Source organism: Equus quagga, chromosome 17, assembly GCF_021613505.1.
Source record: "Equus quagga isolate Etosha38 chromosome 17, UCLA_HA_Equagga_1.0, whole genome shotgun sequence".
In the NCBI taxonomy this organism is placed as follows: Eukaryota; Metazoa; Chordata; class Mammalia; order Perissodactyla; family Equidae; genus Equus; species Equus quagga.
In genome coordinates, this window is record NC_060283.1 from 27,647,391 (window position 1) to 27,670,121 (window position 22,731).

The 22,731-nt window shown below is 41.8% G+C and overlaps 1 protein-coding gene across 1 annotated transcript; it reads right to left on the reverse strand.

The window, feature by feature from the left end:
* Positions 1 to 2,121: 2,121 nt before the first annotated feature.
* MTCH2 (mitochondrial carrier 2) lies at positions 2,122 to 17,379 on the reverse strand. Its single transcript, XM_046643948.1, has 13 exons — positions 17,173 to 17,379; positions 14,780 to 14,864; positions 14,518 to 14,624; positions 11,468 to 11,494; positions 11,208 to 11,270; positions 9,745 to 9,802; positions 9,432 to 9,483; positions 8,952 to 9,011; positions 7,702 to 7,795; positions 6,740 to 6,787; positions 5,684 to 5,751; positions 4,410 to 4,485; positions 2,122 to 2,331 (listed from the first exon to the last, which is right to left on the reverse strand). The coding sequence occupies exons 1-13, from the start codon at positions 17,257 to 17,259 to the stop codon at positions 2,245 to 2,247; spliced, it is 912 nt and encodes a 303-aa protein (XP_046499904.1). The 5' UTR covers positions 17,260 to 17,379; the 3' UTR covers positions 2,122 to 2,244.
* Between the last annotated feature and the right edge of the window lie 5,352 nt (positions 17,380 to 22,731).

The window sequence follows — 22,731 nt, forward strand, 5'->3', positions numbered from 1 at the left end:
AGTTATGAGCCTCGGGGAGGGGGAGTTTCAAGGCAAAGACCTCACCCGGGTAGAATGACTATGAGAGACTTCACAAAGAGCTGGCGTCAGAACTGAATCTTACTATATAGAAAAAGTTCAGTGGGGAGACGGAAAGGATATTCTAGATTAGAAACTACAGCAAAGCCGAGGGGTGTCCGGGTAACAGTAAGAAGCTGCGATATAGGGCTTATGCTTAAAGTTTCTTTCATCCTAAGGTTGCTTTTATACCCTAGCATTTTTACAACCATCCCCAAAGTTTCTGGAAACCCCAAGTTCTTTTCTTCAATCAAGACTTCAGTGACCATCCCACTCCCTTGGGGGAGTATTTCCCGGCAGCGTAGCACAGCACTGCCAGGGCAAACTGCCTGCCCACTTTCACAGGTGCAGCTTACTGGGTAATCCTTACTAAGTATATATTATTTATACACATAATGAGTCAGTTCACTATTTCCTGCATGTGTATCTTAAGAGTACCTTTCACAATGACTAGCCCCTGGATAAACTTCAGACTTTTGATTATGTTAACAGCTTAGAAAATTTTATGGAGGACCACGGGTATAGGACATTACTGGACCTACAGCTTGGATGGAGTTAGACTGGCCGACTGGACTAGTACTTGGAACAATCCCAGGCCCTGGGCGAGACTTTTCAGCAGCCCAACTTGCACAGGCAAAACCGGAGGTTTGGTGCCCTCTGCTGCTAGAGCGGTTCTCACAGTGAGAGAAGCTTCTCAACTAGGAACAAGCAGGCGGGTTTGAGCACAGAAGCCACAGGATAATAAACATGGCACATTTTCCTAGATCATCTTTACTTGAAGATTTTTTTTGGGGAAAAAGTGAGTAATGTAAAACATTTTTATCTTAAAACAAATGCAGATAATATTGAATAGAATATAAAATTTACATTACTTTTTGAGACAAAGAGACATCAAAGACATTTCAAGGTGAGCTCCTCCCGAGCTCCAGGCTGTATTCGTAAACCCTGGGGGAGGAAGGGGACCCCTGCATGCTCACTCTCATATTGTGGGTGCTGCTGCTTTGATGGAGAAGTCTGAGAAGAAGCAAATTAAGTGCTTACTCATTTGGCAACATCCCAGTGGATTATTTAAATAAGTGAAACCATATGCTTTCTCATTTCAAGCATTTTAACCTGCTTTTAGAAGGCCTGAGTAAATAGGAGCATTATGCTTGAGCTGAATGTTATTTCCTCCTAAAGTGACTTTTTTCCCTCCTACAAATGGTGTTTACATGCCTGAGGGTATGACATGCGAGGTGGCCAATGCCCTAAGAACCTTGTGGACTTTAAGTCGCATCACCGGATAGGAAATTATAAATATACTTTCCAAGGGTGTGATTAGGAATGAAAAACAAACTACTCACCTTCTGCAACAACAATAAAAAGGAAAAAACAGAAAAAAACTGAAGAACAGAGATTATATACAGTTGGAATTGCATAATGCTGTCATTTAGGGCCTGGAAAGACTTAGCTCAGATAAGGGGGCTACTGCTGCAGTATTTGCTTTTCATATTATGACAAGACTGTCTTAAGGAAAAAAAGCTGTTTATTACACTTCCTTTCCAAATCTTGCTTAATTCTCCTCTTTTGTTGTTGCTGGTGACCATTTATTATTTCGAAATAATAGACTGAAGGTGTGGATGCCTCATGTAGAGATTTTCTAGGGTAATTTTGCAGTGTTTTGTTCTTTTTTGAAGTATGAGAAACAGGGTGAATCAAATGTGCTTAGAAGCACACAATGGGAGGCAGATTCTGCTGGATGCTGCTGCTTTTAGCGTTTCCTAAAGAAAAGGTAATTTATAACCTCCTATATGGTTTGTCTTATGAATTTTCTAAAGTTTTGCTGAATTATTTCTCTTTCTTCTTGGGATTGTACCTTTCATTTTACAAAGCCTTAAGGTGAGACTCAAATCACATGACAACCTGCCTGTACCTTTAGGAAAACGCAACTTTTTTTTTCTGTTTAAGTAAAATAAAGAGTCTGGAGCAAAAATGTCCCACTTCAGAATAATTAAAGGGAGAATATCACCGGTAAATTATGTTGTGCTGGGAAAAAAAGAACAAAAAAGGCAGACACCAAACACCTCCATTTTCCCAAGATTAAGTGATTATTAAAAAAGCGCACCACACTGTATAGAAATCAACATTCTCTCCCATAATTCTGTGCATCTGGGACTATAGAAATGTCACTGTCCCTGCCCCACATCTTCAAATTAACATTCTCAGGTCACAACAATAAGTCTTCCCAAAGGGGACCTTCCGGAAAAACAAGCTATTTCCTCGGCTCATATTTCCCTGGAAAAAAAATAAAATAAACACAAGTAAAGTCTAGTGTGAAGACGAGGTCAGCCGGTCCAAATCAGCAGAGAACCAAGTGGACATGTTTCCAGGAGACAAGACTAAAAGGACCAAGACGAAAGTGGGACCATCACTACAGAGTAGCAATTTGTACTCTCGACTCAGGCTAAGCTCTTGAGGAACTAACAGACTATAATTATGCCTCATGGATAAGGCAAGAATTTCTTTCTTTCTTTTTTTTTTTTGAGGAAGATTAGCCCTGAGCTAACATCTGCTGCCAATCCTCCTCTTTTTGCTGAGGAAGACTGGCCCTGAGCTAACATCCGTGCTCACCTTCCTCTACTTGATATGTGGGACACCTACCACAGCATGGCTTGCCAAGAGGTGCCATGTCCGCACCCGGGATCCAAACCGGCGAACCCCAAGCCGCCGAAGCGGAACATGCACACTTCACTGCTGCGCCACTGGGCCGGCTCAAGAATTTCTTATTTAGACAGAATGCCCAGTTTGGATTCTGGCTCTGCCACTTGCTAGCTGGGTTATCAAATGATTCAATATATACAAAGCGCTGAGAACAGTCCTAACATTCACTAAGTGCTAATTTTTATTTATTTTTTAATGGAACGGTCAGGTCTCTAGGGAATACTTACAAAATCTTACAATTAAAGTAATCATGTTGGGAGCTTAACTGAGGAGACTCTGAAGTCAGACAGCGTGCACACAAGCCCCGCTCTCCCAGACACAGGCTGTGTGACCTTGGGTTACGTAATCAGCGTTGTTTGTTCCAAGTCCCAGCGTCTTCAGAGGTGAAGTGGATGATGCAGAACGGCACCCATCCTCACCCGGTTATTTGGGGGGTTACATGAGCCGACACACGGACAGCTCTCAGCATGCCGCCTGATATACAGTAAAAGCCCAACCAACATCTGCTGTTGGCTAAGCTCTTAGAGGACCACTCGTTTGCTCGGTACGGTGTCTGATACCCTAATACATTTCCTATCCACTTTCTTCCTATAGCAGGGGCTTAGTCAGAAAATAGGGGGAGGGCCATCTTTCCTTTTAAATGCGGACCGCAATGGGAGATGTCCAATAGAGAGTGCAAGACTCAGAATGAAACCCAAAATGTTAGGTCTGTACCCAAATCATTTCAGTGTCCTCGCCTGGATTTGCAGAGGGGTTTGTTGGGCAAAAGCAACCACAGCAGCACTCAGGCCTTTTCATTTGGAGTTCAGGCCGCAGAAGCCTGAGCACTGGGCACAAAGGCCTTTCCCGTATGGATCGCTAGTGCAGTAACATAATGCAACAAAGAGCTGCTCCATACAATTCTTCTACACCCTTTAAAAAGGGCTGCCTACTCAAAACAGCTTTAAACTGATGGCCATTTTAAGTGATCCTGCATCAAATTTAGCACACAGCCCATCCATTATTTTGGTTCCTAATAAAACTTCGCCTAGATTAATCAAGAATTTTTGGTTGCAGATGACATACCTCAAAGCAATAACAAACAATAAATTGGAGGCTGGACAAAATCATCCACTAAACAAGACTCTAGCAGTAGGACACCAGCTCTATCAACATCATTGTGACAAATAACGTCATCAATAAACAACTTCTTTCTCAGTTTCCTCTATACTATAGTGTAGGAAAACACCTGAACACATAAGGAGGTTCTGAGGAGTTATCAAGGCCATCATCTTAACAACCAGGATAACTGTCTATCTGGACCCTATTTGTAATCTGAATGTGATCACTCACATGGCTTCTAGATCACATCTTGGGAATCCCCCTTCCTTGTTACCCCTCGTGATGATGTCTAACAGCACAATTTACGCCTATGCCAGAGTGACATCTGGAACACTGTAAAGGGTACACTGACTGGGAGCTAAAGGGTAAGCTACAAGAGCTGACGGGGGATTCCAGAGACATTAAGAAAACAAACAAAAACAAAACAAAATAAAATATGGGGGCAGGGGGAGAGAGAGAGAGACAGAGACAGAGAGGAAGAGGGAAGAGAAAGAAAGGGAGCAAGAGACAGGGAGGGAGGGAGGAAGGGAGACAGAATGAGAGAAAAGTACCTCTTTCTGTAGCAGGCACCAGCAATCTAGCCAAGAAGTGTATATTGGGGAGTAAGGAGGGGATCCGCCGGCAAGCCTGAAATAGGAAACAAGATTCCCTATTCAAGCTACTACTTACAAAACATTGTCGCAAGAGTTCAGTAAATCTTTGTCAAAATATTCTCTTATCCAGGAGGTTCCCTAGAGGCAATTTTAGTTCTAATGAAACAAATTATAATGGAGCAGGGGAAAAAGCAAGCATCCAAAAAGGATTTCCCTCCCTTATATTTAGGTTTTGAACCAATAAAGAGAAACTTCAATCAGTTACATATTTTCTAAAACATCTAGGTTTTTAATTTGTGGACAAACAACATTTTAGAACACACAGCAATTACGTGATTAAAGAGCAGCGCAAGGGGGTTAAAAACTAAGTGGTGTTCAAAAGAGCCTAAATATAATGGATATCAACAGTAGTGACTACACGCTCTTAGGCAGGTATAACCACAATCACTTCCTCTCTAAAAACTGTCAGGAATAATAACACATGTACTGCATCCTTCAAGCATGCCCTGGACTAACCTGTGGCAGCTGCTCTACAGATCACAACAGAAACAGCATGTGACACGATACGGAATATGCTAACTGTGCGCCGAATTCCACACAGCCATCTATTCAGTATCCTGCTGGAAAACAGTCACATGCCTAAGGGCATCCTGTGTCAGGTACTGGATTCAAACAGAGTTTTGAATTAAATCAAGAGGCAAAACTTCTGTCCAACTTTGGCAGAGCCACTCGTCATGTACAAGTTGGAAATCGATGGTGTCTGCCACACCACCCACACTTCCCAACCAATACAGTGAAAGGTTTGGACCAAATTTCCTCCTTTTCCTTCTTGAAAACTCATTTTCTCTAAGAAGCCCCCAGCAAAAACAGGCAGAGGTTGTCATTCAATACCTGACAAACCTCTTGTTACTTCTATAAAAAAAGGATAAAGATTTCAAACAGAATAATTTCATAAATATCCCACTCTTTTGAGCATAGGATCTATACTACTGGTAAGTGCAGGTTATCTACAAGTAGTTGAGAAATGCTATTTATGCCCTTCTCTATTTCTAAAAGGATATTAGGTATATAAATTGATGCTGTTGGTACATTGGGGCATATAGAGAAAAAAAATCAGGAAATCTAGCAATAATATCAACTGTACTTTTCTTCCCCAAATTTCTACCACGACTGCTCTGCCTGTCAGGCATACAGGCAGCCAACTACTAGAATAAGAAATGTAAGGCACTTACCCACAGTTGTTGACAGCCATAAGATTAGAGACAAGCACAAAGGGATAGGTCAACATACTGGCAAAAAACTGTAAAATGGTAAAAACATAGCTAAGTTATTAGGTAATTTCTAGTCTTCTTTATTCTCTTCTTTTCTTTCTCTTAAAGGCCTAGTGACACTGTGGTCAAATATTCTAACAGTGGTTTTGTTTTCTTAATATCCCAGGAAAGATTAAATTTCATATATTTTTTGTTTTTGAGGAAGATCAGCCCTGAGCTAACAACTGCTACCAATCCTCCTCTTTTTGCTGAGGGAGATTGGCCCTGAGCTAACATCCATGCCCATCTTCCTCTGCTTTATATGTGGGACACCTACCACAGCATGGCTTGCCAAGCGGTGCCATGTCCGCACCCAGGATCTGAACCAGCGAACCCCGGGCCGCTGAAGCAGAACGTGTGCACTTAACCACTGTGCCACAGGGTCAGCCCCTAAATTTCATATTTTTGAGCCTGGAGATGCTGCCTCCCCTTAACATACCACTTCATCTGACATTTTAACAAAAGGCCAGAAGACTTCTCTTATTCTGTGACTGAGTCATTAAATAAAACTGAACTATGTTATTTAAAAGTAAACAATTGCATGCAATGAGGCATTTCAGAACACTCCTGAAGAAAAGAAGAGAACATGAGCCTCCTTCCAAAGGCAATGGCAACTACTTTAGAAGTCAGCTACTGGAAGACTCCACAATGATTAAAGAGGTGAAGTTCTCCAGCGTAGGGTCAGCAAGATGCACCGAGACGCAGGCCTGAGAATCAGAGGCAGAGCGGGGAGGAGAAATACCCACACACCCCGTCGGAAAGCTGAACAGCACCAAACCATGTGGGCTTGTTACGACTGTTACAGGATAGCCCCTGGGTTATCCTGACCTCTGACGAACAGTAACAAATTTGAGAGACCTTCCTGCAAGGGTAAAGGAACCAATCTGGGTGCTTTAACATAGTGATGGCACAGGCCAAATTTAAAACAAAGCAAAACACAACTCTTCCTAGAAGGGTAAGAGGATTTAAAAAACTCACTCCTGTGACAGCTTGGGAATAACTCTTCATTTCATTCATGGTGGAAACCTAAAACAAGAATGAGTAAGAAAATTAGGCTGATATTTTCAGTTCATCGTCCCCAACCATATCAATATATTCTCTAAATTATTACTTTCTTTGACAGCTTGAAAATTAATTTCAAGGATGAAAACATAAAATACTGATTATGAACATAAAAAGGTGGTCAAAATGATCAACTTGATTCAACAGTAACAGACAAATTCATATTAGACCAAGATGGCTTAGGAACAAAGGTAACAGCCTCAAGACTTCAAAAACAAAAGAAAATGAGAATGCTAAGCTTTTACCATGTCCTAGAAATACAATGCCTGGAAACGACGTATACCGTACAGCCGAGGGACCAGTCACTACCTCTGCACACACCTAGATGCACCAGATGCTTTGGAGAAGATGGGTCTCTATACTCAACAGGTGCCAACCCCGGGGGTGTTCTGTTTCCACCAGGCTATAGAGCTGCCCGTGAGCAAACGGGCCACAACTGCTGAGGCGGGGAAAACACCACCTCTAGGGATGGCTCATTCTCAAGACCTCCCAGGCTAAGGTTTCTAGAAAGCCTAATATAGAGTCCCTTGAACACTTCAGATGGGACGAAACACCCTGAATACACTACGAAACTGTGCTGCTCCACGGTGTCCTCTGAAATTGGGTGTCAATAGAGACATGAACTCCTTGCAGCACAGAGACAGGGCTGGATCGCTTGGGCTTGCTCTGCCACACCCTCGGGACTTTTGAGGTGCATCTCTCTATGGTACACAGTATAGGGCATCCCATTAGCCTCTGAAAACGTGCCTGGTAATGTTTAGCTATATAACGATGAGTCTGGCACCCGAGAAACTGCCACCTTGCTTGAAAGCTAACCCAGCTGTCGGGTGAAGAGAATAAAGTCGGCACCGGCACATCCCATCACGGTCCCAACCTACCCCGCTGTCCAGTGCGTAGGTATTGACGAGGTAGGCCAGCGAGTTACACAGCCACAAAGAAATGATGTCACCTAGGAGGCGAGGAATAAGACCCCTACGTGGAGAAACAACAAAAATAAGAAAAACCAGGAAACGTGATCAACAGAAAGATAATGCACTCAGTACAAACACTTCTCAAAGAATTAGAGATTTCAAAACATTCTAGAGAACTGAAAAGATATCGAATACTGATTCTAGCCCTCATAACCAGTTCATTCTAGTTAATCGTACTTGAGGCTAATCTCTACCGACTTTCATTCCCATTTTTGAAATGCAGGTCAGCTACACCCCTCTAAGCTATGGCCAATGGCTCACTTTACAAATATTAATAACTATAAGCAGGGAGGCCAAAAATTTGCCTACTTCGGAGAAGAAACGTAAATATGGTTTTAGCTAAACGACTTGATATTCAAATTTGGCAGGGCAAAAGATGAGAAAAAACACAAAACGAGAATTGCCCAAACATAGATATAGGTGAGAGACATCAAAAACACATTTCCAGGGCCTGGGTGACCTAGGTGAGGCAGCCTGGAGTAGAGGACCAACATGATCCCACCGACTGAAGACCAGCCTTCAAATGCCACTTCCGTCACTTACCAGCTCTGTGACTGGCAGCAAACGAACTTCCTGGAGCATCAGTTTTTTAAAAAAAAATCTCTAAAATGAGAATAATAGCTGTCCTGCCTATCTCCCGGAGTATTGATGAGACTCAAATAAGATCAATTATGCAGAAACATTGAAAATTTAAAAGGACTATTTAGTTGTTAATGCAGTTTTAGCTGTTAATAGAAGAATGAGGGTAGTAGTCTAAGTTCTTCCGAAGTAAATTTAAGGGAATGCATACAACCTTGCAAAAACATTCTCTCAGGATAAGGAAGATATATATAGGATGATTTTTCTACTTTTCAAAAATTAATTTTCCTCATTTTATCAACTGCACATAACCGGGAACTTACTATAAGGATAGAAACTTGGAATGAATTTATTTGTTAAAGAAACAAACAAAACCCGCATTTCAAATGTTTTACATGTTCAGAAGCAAAAGTGTTGGATCTTTACAAGAGATTTTAGCCAAAGGGACCCAAAAAGAGCTCAACATGAAATAAACCCAGAGAGCACATTTTCTCCAGGGATTACACAAAGAATCACGGCCTTATTTTCATTAAAGCTTTCTATACGCACAAAAATCACATAAATCAAAATTTACTCACGCAAAAAATCCTAGGATGCCCTCTTCCCGATAGATGGTTACTATGGAGTCACAAAGTCCACTAGGTGCAGAAGCAGGAAAGGTAAAATACATTATTTTGGAGGCATATTAAAAAAAAGTTCAATTATCCCTTTTGACAAGGTCAAATTTACACCCCTCCCCTCCCTCTTTTCTACCCCCCTCACTCTGCAAAGACAGCTGAATTTGGAGATAGAAATGGAGATATTGCTACTAAAGGGTGCAGTCACATGGAGTCAGCGTGAATTTTGGCTTCGGTGTGCCTGCAACTTACTCTGAGATCCTGGGTAGGCTCCTAAACCCGCCTGTGCCATTTGCTTCTATTTCACTGGTTTTTATGCAAATGATATAAGATATATCTGTTCTGTAAACTCTAAGCCATCATAAAAATGTAAAGTACTAATTTCCCTAATACTTTGGCTTCAACAGATATCTGTGAATATATGAAAACGAAAAGACTTACCAGTACTTGGATTCTCTGCCAATGAATTGTACCATTGACCTCAGAGTGATCACTGCAGAATAGAGAAAAGATTTTCAAGATTATGTTCAGATAAATTTCAATAGCTCTGAAAAAACAAAAAAAGTTTTTTCCACCTAAAGACACTTTGCTATCTGGATTAATAGGATAAAAGCCAGAACAAGGAAGCAAACAAAAAACATGCATGTAAGGCACTTTAGTGAAGTCCCATGTCAGCCTATCTAAGCCGTTAGGAGAGATCATGTTATAGAAGAAAGGTAAGAAATCAGACTTCAGTTATCAACTGCAAACATACCATGGAAGGGATGTGTGATGAGGGTAGCAGCAGACCGAGCCATCATCTCTCGAGTGGTCTAGAAACAATCAACACACACTTGAAATCTAAACAAATGACACTCGAATTCCTGGGAAGTACCATGGGTGGATACAGTAGAATGAGAAAGTGAGCGACACTGCCCTCCGGCCCTGGAGTCAGGAGGGCTGGCTTGAATGGGATACAGTATAACACACTGTCATTGATCATACCTCTCACTCATGGATTTCACTGCTCTGTTATAGTTATTTCTCAAAATTTCTCTGCAAAGCGGATTTCTGATATCATCTCAATTTTACAGATAAGAAAAACAAAAGCAAAGAAACAGGGAGGGTCACCAGCCGATAGTAACCGAGCTGGAACAAAACTTCGAGGCCTGTATTTAGATGATTAAGTTGTTCTCTCATTGTGAGTGATTTCAGAGACTCTGATATCTACGCTAGACAAATGTCAGGCTCTATTTAATCTGTAGCTACATCTCAGGGAGAAGAGAACAACTCTGATTGGTTTTTCAACCACAACTCTCTAATTGTGCAGTATCTAGAGCTGTTCTATTTATCCTAGTCTATCTTTCTTGTCCAGGACTCTGTAAAGAGGTAGCAAAGAAAATTAAATTACAATACTTGGAGGGAGGGTGTAACTATAGCAGGTCTGTCATTCATTTTTGCATTTAAACATTATCTTCAGTCACTTAGTTAAGACATTCCTCACCCCTCCGCCAATGATAGTTCTGAAAAGATTCTGTGGGACAGGATGGGCTAACTAAAGTCAAGATAATACACAATGCGTATTAATACATGTATGTCTACTACTTTTAAATAAACTCACTTCACGAAAATTTACAGAAAACAAAGTTGATTCATCTGACACCTAGAGCCGCAGTAAGGTTTGTTTTGGAAGCTGTATGTTAGAAGGCAGCATTTACTGGAAAACTGCGACCTCACCAAAGACAATCAGACAACGTACAGACTAAGAAATAAAACAGGAGTTCTGAACGCCATAAATATCAAGTCCGGCATGAAACAAACTCCAGTGGCAGAAGATGGGGCTGGGAAACGGGCGTGGAGGAACATTCTGAAGTCAGAATAACGCTGTGAAAGCATTTCTGGATATTTAAGAGCCAACACACAAAGGGCCTGGCCACTATTTAACACTTTTGTGCTAGAAGTTTTCAACTCTATTAGAAGACTTTCCGTAGAAACCACTTCAATTCTAAAGATGAAATGAGTGGGCAAAATTAGTTTCCTTGAAATGCCCCATTCCAAACGGCAAGCAGTGCCGTCTTCCTCCCTTTTTTGTATTATCCATGTAATAAAGCCCAAATTAAACTGAAGGTTTAATTTCATTTGGAACAGACACTGAACATACGGGCCTGGTGATCATGCATCTACAAGTGTACACACTCTGACTTAGGGAAATACCGTAGGACAGAAAGCATCTCTTACCTCCTTGATAACTCGGTCAAAGGAACACGACACTTCTTTCTGTACATTTCCAGGTCCTAACTCCTGGAAGTCAAAGTGAAAGAAGACAGATACCTTGATGGTTTTAAACAGAACTGTTCGAACTGGTCGCCACCCTGTATGCAACACACACTTAGACGAAAGGGAAACCGAGCGCTTGTCCCTTCTCCTAAAGAGGACCAGAGAGCAACAACGACTTGCAAGGGAAATGGGCCCATGCATGCAAATCGGCTCCAACATACCTCAACCTTGTCACACTCCTGGTAATGCTACAAAGGAAGAGAAAAGAAAGGATGGTCAGGGCTCTCACAGTGTCATTGAGAGAGGACATAAAATGAAAACTGTATTGGTAGAAAGTAAAATAGTTGATTTTTTTTTTTTTTTTGCTGCAAATCTCCAATTAACTTCTATTTCTCATTAATCAACTAGAAATGTGTATCTAACATGATCACGTTGCTAAGTTTAACAAATTGGTCAGCTAGAGGAACAAGCAAATGCTCATAAAATTCTTACCTAAAAGAAGAAAAAAGAAAACAAAAGTTCAAGAACATTATTTGCTGAACATACACATCTAACAGAAAATAAATTGGTAAAAACACAGCCCATGACTAAGGCTATGGAAAAAGCCAGACCAAAACCAAATTAGGGCAAGACTTTTCTTCACTGTACAAAAGAACAGAGTTGGTGCTGAGTCTCAACAGCTGAAATCGTCTCATTTTTCCTTTCTATCTTTTTCTAAAAGAAGCAAGAGAGATTTTTTTCTCTTTTAGGGAAGAGAACAGGCATACCGGCAGAGCTCAGAAGAGGAAATATTACTTGTGGTCTATTTCAGAAACAGAAGATGGACTAGGTGAAACAAAAGAATCAGACAACTGACCTCCTCGCCACACCAGATTAAAAAAATAGACAACATTTTCTTTTGTAAAAAGAATTATATTTTTAAAAAAATCAGAGGCAAGAGAACAAACATCAAGATTAAGCAAAATGTTTTTCAGTCAAATTCCAAGTCTTTGGCTAGAATTAATTCTAATAGTTTCAGGTATCTTTCAAAATTCTCACTCATTTCTAGACTTTGCTTTTTACTCTACTAATAAAATTTTCTACCTGCCTCTTCTAAATTATTCTGAACACGATTTCTATTTAATTCTTGCTTAGATATACAGAACTCTTTCTTATAAAGGCTAACAGTTTCATCAATCCTGAATTTGTCTTTCTTCTTGACTGTATAAGCTGCTTTTGATACTAAGTATAGTGCCGATCCTCTGTTATATATCATTTAGCCACATGTGAAACACAATTCAGGGTACCTGGTTACCTCAAGTTTGCCTTACTTTTCCGTTACCTAAAGGAACTTGGTCTTAAGTGGTAATTCACTTTTGCTCAAAGTCTAAACATAAACCTCTTTGACTAGATGACAACTGCCTTCCTATATGTAAATCTCACTTAGGAAACCTCAACACTTTCTCTGAGCCCAGAGTAGGGTGTGGCTGGAAAAGAAAGAGTAGTAATCAAGCCACAAAAACATCAGCCCATTAAGACTCCATCACTGACCATGGGCCACCAGAAATGGTCCGTCTGTATTCAGTCCACAGGCATGACAACAAGAATAAGTGGAAAGGATAACAAAACGACTGAAGGGTGAAATAGCTTCCTCTCCAATTCAAACCAACAAAGGCTGAGGAGAATTTAAAATCAATTCAATCATGAAATTGTTTAACAAAAATCATGATTTACTCATCAGATAATTAGAATCACGGGCAACGCTGAAGCCTAAAAAAGTACACGGAGAGTTGTACCCAATACTATTTAAATAAGCAGCTAGCAAACATTTGGAATTTAGCACACCTGATCCATTATACAGGTTGAAATTATTATATAGATTTGGTTAGCATACCCGCTAAATTTTTTGAGAGTTACAGCAGAGAGTATGGCATACCCTTGCTGCCAGTAGGAGGCAGAATAACGAACTAGAAAACCCGTCAGTTTCATATTCTCATCCATACTTATGCTGAACAACCTTCCCGTGAACTGTTCTAAATGGTACAGAATTTATATTCATAACATCTTTATAAATACAGCAAAAGACAATTCTGTGTGACCTACGTTGTAACTGACGCAACAGAGAAACCAGCAAAATCAAAATTATAAGCTTTAGTATATGAAGTTAAAAGAAGCTGGCAAAACAAAGGGACCAGTAAGAAAGAACGAACTGTAACTTTGATGTTTTTAAAAACATTTTATGAAGCATCTCAGAGAGAAAAATTACGAAAATAATTCAATCATATATCTACCAATGAGGTTAAAGAGATGTCAACATTTTGCCCTTTTCTTAAGATCGTTTGCTTTCTTAAAATAGAATGCCACAGATATAGCTAAAGTTCCACCCCTCATCTTTTCTCCTCTTCCCCAAAGCTAACCATTATCCTGCAGGTCATGTACACTCTGGTGAGGATTTTTTTTTTTTTAAAGATTTTATTTTTTTCCTTTTTCTCCCCAAAGCCCCCCAGTACATAGTTGTATATTCTTAGTTGTGGGTCCTTCTAGTTCTGGCATGTGGGACGCTGCCTCAGCGTGGTTTGATGAGCGGTGCCATGTCCGCGCCCAGGATTCGAACCAACGAAACACTGGGCCGCCTGCAGCAGAGCGCACGAACTTAACCACTCGGCCACCGGGCCAGCCCCTCTGGTGAGGTTTTTTTAAAAAAAACTTTCAAATTTATGCAATATAACACACGTACAGAAACACTGCACAAAATACAAATGTACAATGTAATAAACAATTAAGAAGCAAATAGCCACGATCCAGGTGAAGGAAAATCACATCCATTACCCAGAACCCCATGCATGGTCCCTCCTTCGCTCCCTCTCCCCACAGTCCTGACTTTTATATTTATCTCCTTAAGTTTTTTTAAAAAAATAAGTTTGTAACAGAAAAGATTTTACTAGAAATAAGAGGAAAAGAACTTAAGAAATATGCATGTTTTAATCAGTTTCCTTCCTCTTTCAAAGAAATAAAACGAGCTACAGGAAATCAAGTAAGCGTGTCTAATTTCTGCTCAGAATGGTTCAGAGGAAGAAGGTTGTACAGGTCAAAACCAATTACTTCGTTTTCTACAAACTCAGGAAGCATTAAGTAAGGAAGCATTAAGAACGGGTATTTAGATTAATGTTTTTCAAGAGAAAGAAAGGCCATGGTTATAAGTATATCTTCGAAATTGCCCTTCATCAGTGGAACTAACTGCGCGTAAGAGGTAATCGAAATCTACGAGAAAATTACCTGATTCTCTTCTTACCTGTAAAACTTTCCCATGGACCACAGTTCCAAGGACTCCTGAACACAGTCTTGGTGTTAAGCCTGTGAACAACCCACGCTTCCCGTCGATGCTCGCGATGTGCTGGGCTGGGAACACAAGTCAGAGATTTAAATTCTACTTGAAAGAAACGGTTACATAGAAATTTCAAGGGAACACGCTTTCTACATATTTTCTTTCAGTAAGTCCTGCCTATAAACAGTCCTCAATGTCACCTATTTCCAAATAAATCAAAGACACTTACCGTAACAAAAGAGACCAGGAAGCTGACATACTTGCCGCCCAAAAATATTTCGTCCTATTGTTGGAGGAAGAGGCTCATATCCCACCTTTAAAAACAAGAGGATGCATCAGTTCTAAGCGATATTCCCAGGATTGCCTTGGCTGCAAGGTCTTGAATAAAGAACAAAATGAGAGTTATAATTTTTAACACTAGTTAAAATGCAGTGTATGTTTTCCAAGGCAATTATGAAGTACCACCCTCATCAGTTTTTTATTCTGTCAATTGATGAGACTGGTTTCAACAAACTCCAAGTTTCCTTTTGGTTCAAATTCTACAAAGTAAGCCACGTAGCTAAGACAGACTAATATAGAACTGAAAATAAAATAAGGAAGTTTTGTGTTAGGAAAGCTGCAGTTTACTGAGGAGGTCCAAAAATATTTTCTAAGGAAAACCTAGTGCATTTTTTTATATTTGGACAAAATGAGATGGCGAAGCCAGCATCAACTTCATGTGTGGTTAGATAAACAAAACACTCAAAGGGCAAATGCAGATACAGCTGGATAATTCACTTGGGAAATAATTACAAGCGAAGTCCAAGTCAAACAGGCAGACTGTCATTCACAACCTAGTGAAGGCCATTTTAGAGTTAATGATTATCATTTCTACAATATATTCAGGATTTTCAATGCTAAAGGGATACTCTTGAGAGAATGAACGCTGTAGGACATGGTTTTGACGCTCTATTGATGTGATTCTTAACTCGTTCAATGAAGTAACTCCTGACTGAGCTCCCCCGAAGTGTTATCGTGCAACTATTTTTAAATCTGAGTATTTGGGAATTTCACCAAAACCCCTGAGACACTTGGCAACACATAGATGTTGTATAATCAGGATTCAGGATATTCAAGTTTTTGAGGCATGAGCTCTGAATGTCACTAGAAAACTGGGGCTCCTGGAGAACTGAGTAATGGGTTCATGATTTACTGCAAAATGCTGTCAACTCAGACCCTATCTAGCTACAAACATGCCAGTTCTGTTTTAGACATCCATTGAAATACTCCATTTCAATCAAAGTCTTTATTCTTGGTTCAAATAACATTTTGCGATAGCCTTTTACATATAGAATCCGAATCCACACCAGTCAACTCACCAACACATAATGTGGATTAGCATTAAGTCAAGAATAAGAAATACGGCCTTGGGCCGGCCCAGTGGCACAGCGGTCAAGTTACTACGTTCCACTTCTGGCGGCATGGGGGTTCGCCAGTTCAGATCCCGGGTGCAGACATGGCACTGCTCGGCAAAAGCCATGCTGTGGTAGGCATTCCATGTATAAAGGAGAGGAAGATGGGCATGGATGTTAGCTCAGGGCCAGTCTTCCTCAGCAAAAAAAAGAGAAGGATTGGCAGTAGTTAGCTGAGAGCTAATCTTCCTCAAAAAAAAAAAAAAAAAAGAAGGAAAGGCAGCCTCCCCTAGCGTCTTACGTATTTTTGACAGTTAAGGTAGATGGTGAGGACAGGGCTTCTAAAAACTGCTCCTGTCCTTGGCACAACGCATGAGGTAATTATGTCAACTCTCAACAAAGGTTTAAAAAATGAATGACCTGCCCATCACAGGGAAATTTAGAAAGACAACTGAAAATACTAATAGTCTATCATTACCTAAAACCTGGCCTACTTGCCTGTGAATATAAAACACCACTTAAGAATTATTTCACAGTAGATGAGAAACTAATATATGTGCTGAAACTCGCTAAAACTCTTTCAGCTGAGCTGACTCCCGGCTCAGACAGATGTGATTTTCACTGTCATGAGCTGCTGCTGGAGAGCGCTCAGCGGATCCTTCCGAAATTGGACTCAGCGACCACTTCATCACCACTGCTGAATGAGCTCCTTGTGTTTATCTGGGTATCTGGTGCTAAAATCTCGGAACAGAAGAGCGGCAGTATCAGCAAAAAAAAGAAAAATAGCCATTAAAATGTTGGCTCCCCTCTAATTTCAAATTTGTCTTCAACAGATTTCATGTCTTGCGTCTGAGGCGGGGGAGGAGAGGTGAACGCTAATTTCAGCGGGGCGAAGGGGCAGGTGGGGAAGCCCCTGGTGGAGACCGGCCAGGATCAACCTCAGGGAAGAAAAAACAAAGTTGAGAGGAGCCGCAGGGCAGGGCGGCAGTTGGCTGCGGGGACAGGAGCGGGCCGCAGCGCCTGGCGGGGAGGCGACAGCTCGGGGAGGCCCACGGGCTGTGGACGGGCCGCGGGCGGGGAAAGCGGGCCCTGCGGGGAAGGACGGGGCAGCAGAGGAGCGGCATCTCGGGAAACCGAAGGCCCGGGAAGGCTGGAGCCGATCCCCAGGCGCCGTGGGCAGCGGCGACCGAACGGGGCGCCAGGCGGGGCGGGGAACGGCGACGACTCATACCTGGATGAGCACCTTCACGTACATGAGCGGCTGGGACAGGATGGTGAGACCGGAGCCCAGGAGCACCTGACTGGCCGCGTCCGCCATGATGGCACCCGCGGACGGACAGACAGAAGGAGCCACCAAGCGACCGAGCCGGTCCCGGATCACGTGCCAGGGCCGCCGGCTTCACTGACCCGCCCGCGGCGCGCGCGCACGCACGCACCGGCGCGCTCCTCCCCGCCCCGTCCCCGCCCACCGCCCCGCCCCGAGAAACGGCAGGCGCTCGAGAGCGGGCGCAGACGGCGGGGCGGGGCTTACGGGCCGGGAGCGCATGCGCCTTGTCGTAGGCTCCACGCCCTCCGCTAGGCGCGGCGGTTTCTCTTGCGCTTGCGCAGCCTGGAAGCTCCCGGAAGAAGGATGGGCGTGACAATGGGGGGGTGTAACCGTGACAGCAAAGGCAAGGTCAGAGGAATAAAAAGAATTGAAAAAGCTTCTTCGTTATACCTTGCCTCTGCACTTGCCCTTTGGGCACCAGCAAGATCTAAAGGATGTTTGTCAGAACTGTAAACAATCTAACGACTAACAAAAACTGGATAAGTCTGATTCATACATGCATTCAATTAATGTTACCTTCTCAGAAATGCCTTCTCTGACCTCTATCTAAATTTACCTCCCCCTATTTCCTACCACATCGTCCTGTAGCACTTATAGATGTCTGAAATTTACTTTTTGTTTCCTCCAGTGAAATGTAAGCCCCATGAGTTCAGGAACCAGGACAGCCTTAGTTCATTGCTGTATATTCAGTGCCTGGCACATACTAGATGCTCAATAAATATTTATTGCATGAAAGAATTATTACTGGAGTGCCCACCAGGCTACAGGCTATTAGAGGTGTCAATGAAAATAATCCATAACCAATCTATAAATGAAAATTTGGGAGAGTTTATTCTGAGCTAAAATCTGAGGACCATGGCCCGGGGCCTTTCTTCCTGAAGGAAGAAAGGGCACCAAGGAAGTGAGGTATACAGAGTGGTTATATACCCCCAAACAGGCTGTTTCACATATGATTGAAATGTCCCTCCCTCAATAGTCACAAGATTGCCCTGTTGGCACAGCGCTTCATGGACACAGCAGGTAGTGGGTCTGCTATCTCAGAGGGCGCAGCAGGAAGCAATTCTGTTGTCTTGAGCTGGGTGGTCACAGGTGAGCGCAGCAATCAGTTCCTAGCCTAAGGAAAGATGCTCAATCCTTAAGGAAGTGCCAAGGTTGGGAGGGGGAGGGAAGTTGCACCTTTATCTCAAGGGCTTTTGTTCTCACCATAGGGAATATCTAAAGCAGATAAACAATGCATGCTCGACAGCCTCGGTCAGGCCCTTTTGGAAGACAGGGTCAGGCCGAATTAGGTTTACACCAAATGGATTCCTCATATACTCCAATATATCCTATTACTTGCCATTTTTATTTGTCAGAGGCAAAAAGAAAAAGGCTTTGTCCTTACCACTTCAGCCCCCAGCTCACATGTTCTGTATCAAACAACACTTGGTGTGGCAGAGCGGGCATGGAGAGCGAAGTACCAAGAGAAGACTTGTATAGGGATCCTGGTTCTCCTTTGTATCCAAATGATTCATTTTATATTCTATTTTCTTTTTGTATCTAAATCTAACACTACTCCCTACTTCTCAGGGTTATTATTGAGCATTAAGTGAAACTGCACAGAATAAGATTTTTTGAAAAAGTCTATATTGAAGACAAATGTTAGTTTTAATTAATATTGGCCTGTACTCAGCACAGTGTTGGGTGATACCCGGAGGCAGTTTACGGAGCCGGAAGGAGCGCGGGCTTTGAAGTCCTATGGACCTGGTCCAGATTCCACCTCTATCGGTTATTAACTGGGTGACCTTGGGCAGATCTGCTTTGAGCCTTAGGCAAATGAGCAGAGTAATGTCTACTTCACACGGCTGTTGTGAAGATTGGATGAAATAATATGCCCACCCAGCTTGGCACACAAAAATATAATACCAAATTATAGCTTTTGGAGTTATAGGAAACTTACAAGTTGATTCTAAATAAAACCAGAAATTTTTTAGACATCAATACAATTGATGTCTAACAACAGTGTCTAACCAGACAATGTCTGGTGTGTAACCATAGAGACCTTGAGCAAGGGGACTCTTTATTCGTGGATTGGTACACTGGTGGTGCCAAGAATATCCACTATCTCTGCCCCACTGATGCCTGTGGGCACTGAGAGGTACAGAGCCTCTTGCAAGGGTGGGTGGTTGGGTGATGGACGCAGGTTGCTCCAGCATATTCTCCAATGGTGCAGAGTAAAAGCTGCTCGTGAAGTTTTGGGGAGAATCTGCAGAGAGGGAACTGAAGTCAGTAGCATAGATTAAGAGAAGTGCAAAATGTCTAGGGCTGCTATATACAGCTGCCCAAGCTGTACACTGCACAACTCCAAAGGGGGCCATTCACAAAGACTATTGTCTGAATGAACGGTGATCCCTGATATAGTTCAATATGGTGACCATAAGACGGGTTGTATTTGGTGATCTGTATTCAAGTGGTGAGAGGAACAAGAAAAATCAAAAAAGGCAGAACTCATTGGGGAGGGCAGCAACTAGAACAGCATAGTGTCACTGAAGTCAAGAGAAAGGTTGGAAAAAGAAGGATGTTCAGTAATGTCAAAAGCTACCAAGAGGCCAATAATAATAATGAAATCCAGAGGAAGATGAGTGGATTTGCCAGTTAGAAGACTCCTGGGCTGGGAGGCAGTCTGACCCAAGAGAGAGATCAAAGGTCCAGTAACTTTTTTCCCAGTTTTTAATTCTGCTTCTGCTGCTTGCAAGTTGACAATGACCTTGGGCAAATCATTTAAGCTCTTTGTGCTGAAGTTGGGGTGAATAAACCCTCCTCACTGGCTCATTGTGATAAATTTCAAGACCAACCTGGCACTGCCTAGTCCCCCTCCTCACTTTATTTTTCTCCTTAGCCTTTATCACCTTCCAAAGTATTATACAATTAATTTTCTATTTTTATTTTTTAATTTAACTTAATTTTTTGTGAGGAAGATTGGCCCTGAGATAACATCTGCTGCCAGTCTTCCTCTTTTTGCTTGAGGAAGATTGTCACTGAGCTGACATCTGTGCCCATCTTCCTCTAGTTTATGTGGGACGCTGCCACAGCATGTCTTGACAAGCGGTGCTAGGTCTGTGCCCAGGATCCAAACTTGCAAACCTTGGGCCGCCGAAGTGGAGCATGCAAACTTAACCATTATGCCACTGGGCCAGCCCCCTATTCTTCCTTTTGAATCCTCTAGAACAATTCACATAGCATTGCAACAGTCTCTTAAAGTTTTGGTAGAATAACCCTGTGAAACTGGTGCTTTTTTAAGGGTTTGCTTTTTGACAACATTCCCTATTTCTTTGAAGGCAATTTGTCTCAATTTTCCATGTCTTTTGATAATTGACTTTATCTAGAAATTGTTTATTTGATCCAAATTTTCGAATTCAATTCACAGAACTAAGCAAAATAGCCTCCTTTTTTTTTTCAAACATTTTATTTTTCCTTTTTCTCCCCAAAGCCCCTGGTACATAGTTGTATATTTTTTTGTTGTGGGTCCTTCCAGCTGTGGCATGTGGGATGCCGTCCCCAGCATGGCCCGATGAGCGGTGCCATGTCCATGCCCAGGATCCAAAACCCTGGGCCGCCGAAGCAGAGCACGTGAACCCAACCACTCGGCCACGGGACCAGCCCCGCAAAGTAGCCTCTTAGGATTCTTTTTTATACATGCTGAATCTGGTATTTCTCATTAATCATTGCTTATTTTGAGCATTTGTATCTTCTCCCTTTTTTCCTGATTAAATTAGCCAACATTTTTTTTCGGTAATTTTATTGAGATCATAATGGTTTATAACATGGTGTAATTTCAAGTGTATGTACATTATTATTTGTCAGTTTCTGTACAGACTGCATGGTGCTCACCACCAGTAGTCTAGTTTTCATCTGTCACCATACATATGTGCCCTTTTACCCCTTTTGCCCACCCCCTAACTCCCTTCCCCTCTGGTAACCACTAATCTCTTCTCTTTATCCATGTGTTTGTTTATCTTCCACATATGAGTGAAATCATGAAGTATTTTTCTTTCTCTGTCTGGCTTATTTCACTTAACATCATTCCCTGGAGGTCCATCTATGTTGTTGGAAATGGGACAATTTTTTCTTTTTTTTTCTTTTTATTAAGATTATGATGGTTTACAACCTTGTGAAATTTCAGTTGTACATTATTGTTAGTCATGTTGTAGGTGCACCACTTCACCCTTTAAATTTTGTCTTTTTTTCTGGCTGAGCAGTATTCCATTGTATGTATACACCACATCTTCTTTACCAGTCATCAGTTGATGGGCACTTGGGTTGCTTCCATCTCTTGGCTATTGTGAATAACGCTGCAATGACCATAGGCATGCATAAATCTCTTTGGATCATTGATTTCAAGTTCTTTGGATAAATACCCAGTAGTGAGATAGCTGGATTGTATGGTATTTCTATTTTTAATATTTTGAGAAATTTCCACACTGTTTTCCATCCTAGCTGCACCAGTTTGCATTCCCACCGGCAGTGTACGAGGGTTCCCTTTCCTCCACATCCTCTCCAACATTTATTGTTTTTTGTCCTGGTAATCATAGCCATTCTGACCGGTGTAAGGTGATATCTCATTGTAGTTTTGGTTCACATTTCCCTAATAATTAGTGATGTTGAATATCGTTTCATGTGTCTGTTGGCCAGCTGTATATCTTCTTTGGAAAAATGTCCATTCATATTCTCTTCTGGTTTTTTGATCAGGTTGTTTCTTTGTTGTTGAGTTGTATGAGTTCTTTATATATCTTAGAAATTGGGGCTGGTGCCGTGGCCGAGTGGTTGGGTTTGCGCGCTCCGCTGCAGGCAGCCCAGTGTTTCGTTGGTTTGAATCCTTGGCGTGGACATGGCTCTGCTCGTCAGGCCACGCTGGGGCGGCATCCCACATGCCACAACTAGAAGGACCACAACGAAGAATATACAACTATGTGCCGGGGGGCTTTGGGGAGAAAAAGGAAAAAAATAAAAAATCTTAAAAAAAAAAAGAAATTAACCCCTTATTGGATATATGATTTGCAAATATTTTCTCCCAATTGGTGAGTTATCTTTTCGTTTTGTTCATGGTTTCCTTTGCCTTGCAGATGCTTTTCAGTCTGATGTAGTCTGAGTTATTAATTTTTTCTTTTGTTTCCCTTGCCCTAGTAGGCATGGTATTTGAAAACATACTGCTAAGCCCAATGTCAAAGAGTGCATTGCCTATATTTCCTTCTAGGAGTTTTATTGTTTCAGGTCGTACATTCAAGTTGTTAATCCATTTTGAGTTAAGTTTTGTGCATGGCAAAAGATAATGGTCTACTTTCATTCTTTTGCATGTGGCTGTCCTCTTTTCCCAACACCATTTAGTGAAGAGACTTTCCTTTCTCTATTGTATGTTCTTGGCTCCTTTGTCGAAGATTAGCTGTGCGTAGATATGTGGTTTTGTTTCTGGGCTTTCAATTCTGT

Excerpts from the sequence above, each read along its gene's own strand:
- MTCH2 (XM_046643948.1), bottom strand. The coding sequence starts at position 17,259 with ATGGCGGACGCGGCCAGTCAGGTGCTCCTGGGCTCCGGTCTCACCATC. Across the intron at positions 14,865-17,172 it reads ACGTGAAGGTGCTCATCCAG|GTGGGATATGAGCCTCTTCC; the intron begins GTATGAGTCGTC and ends TTGTTTTTAAAG. Across the intron at positions 5,752-6,739 it reads ATTCCCAAGCTGTCACAGGA|TTTTTTGCCAGTATGTTGAC; the intron begins GTGAGTTTTTTA and ends ACCATTTTACAG.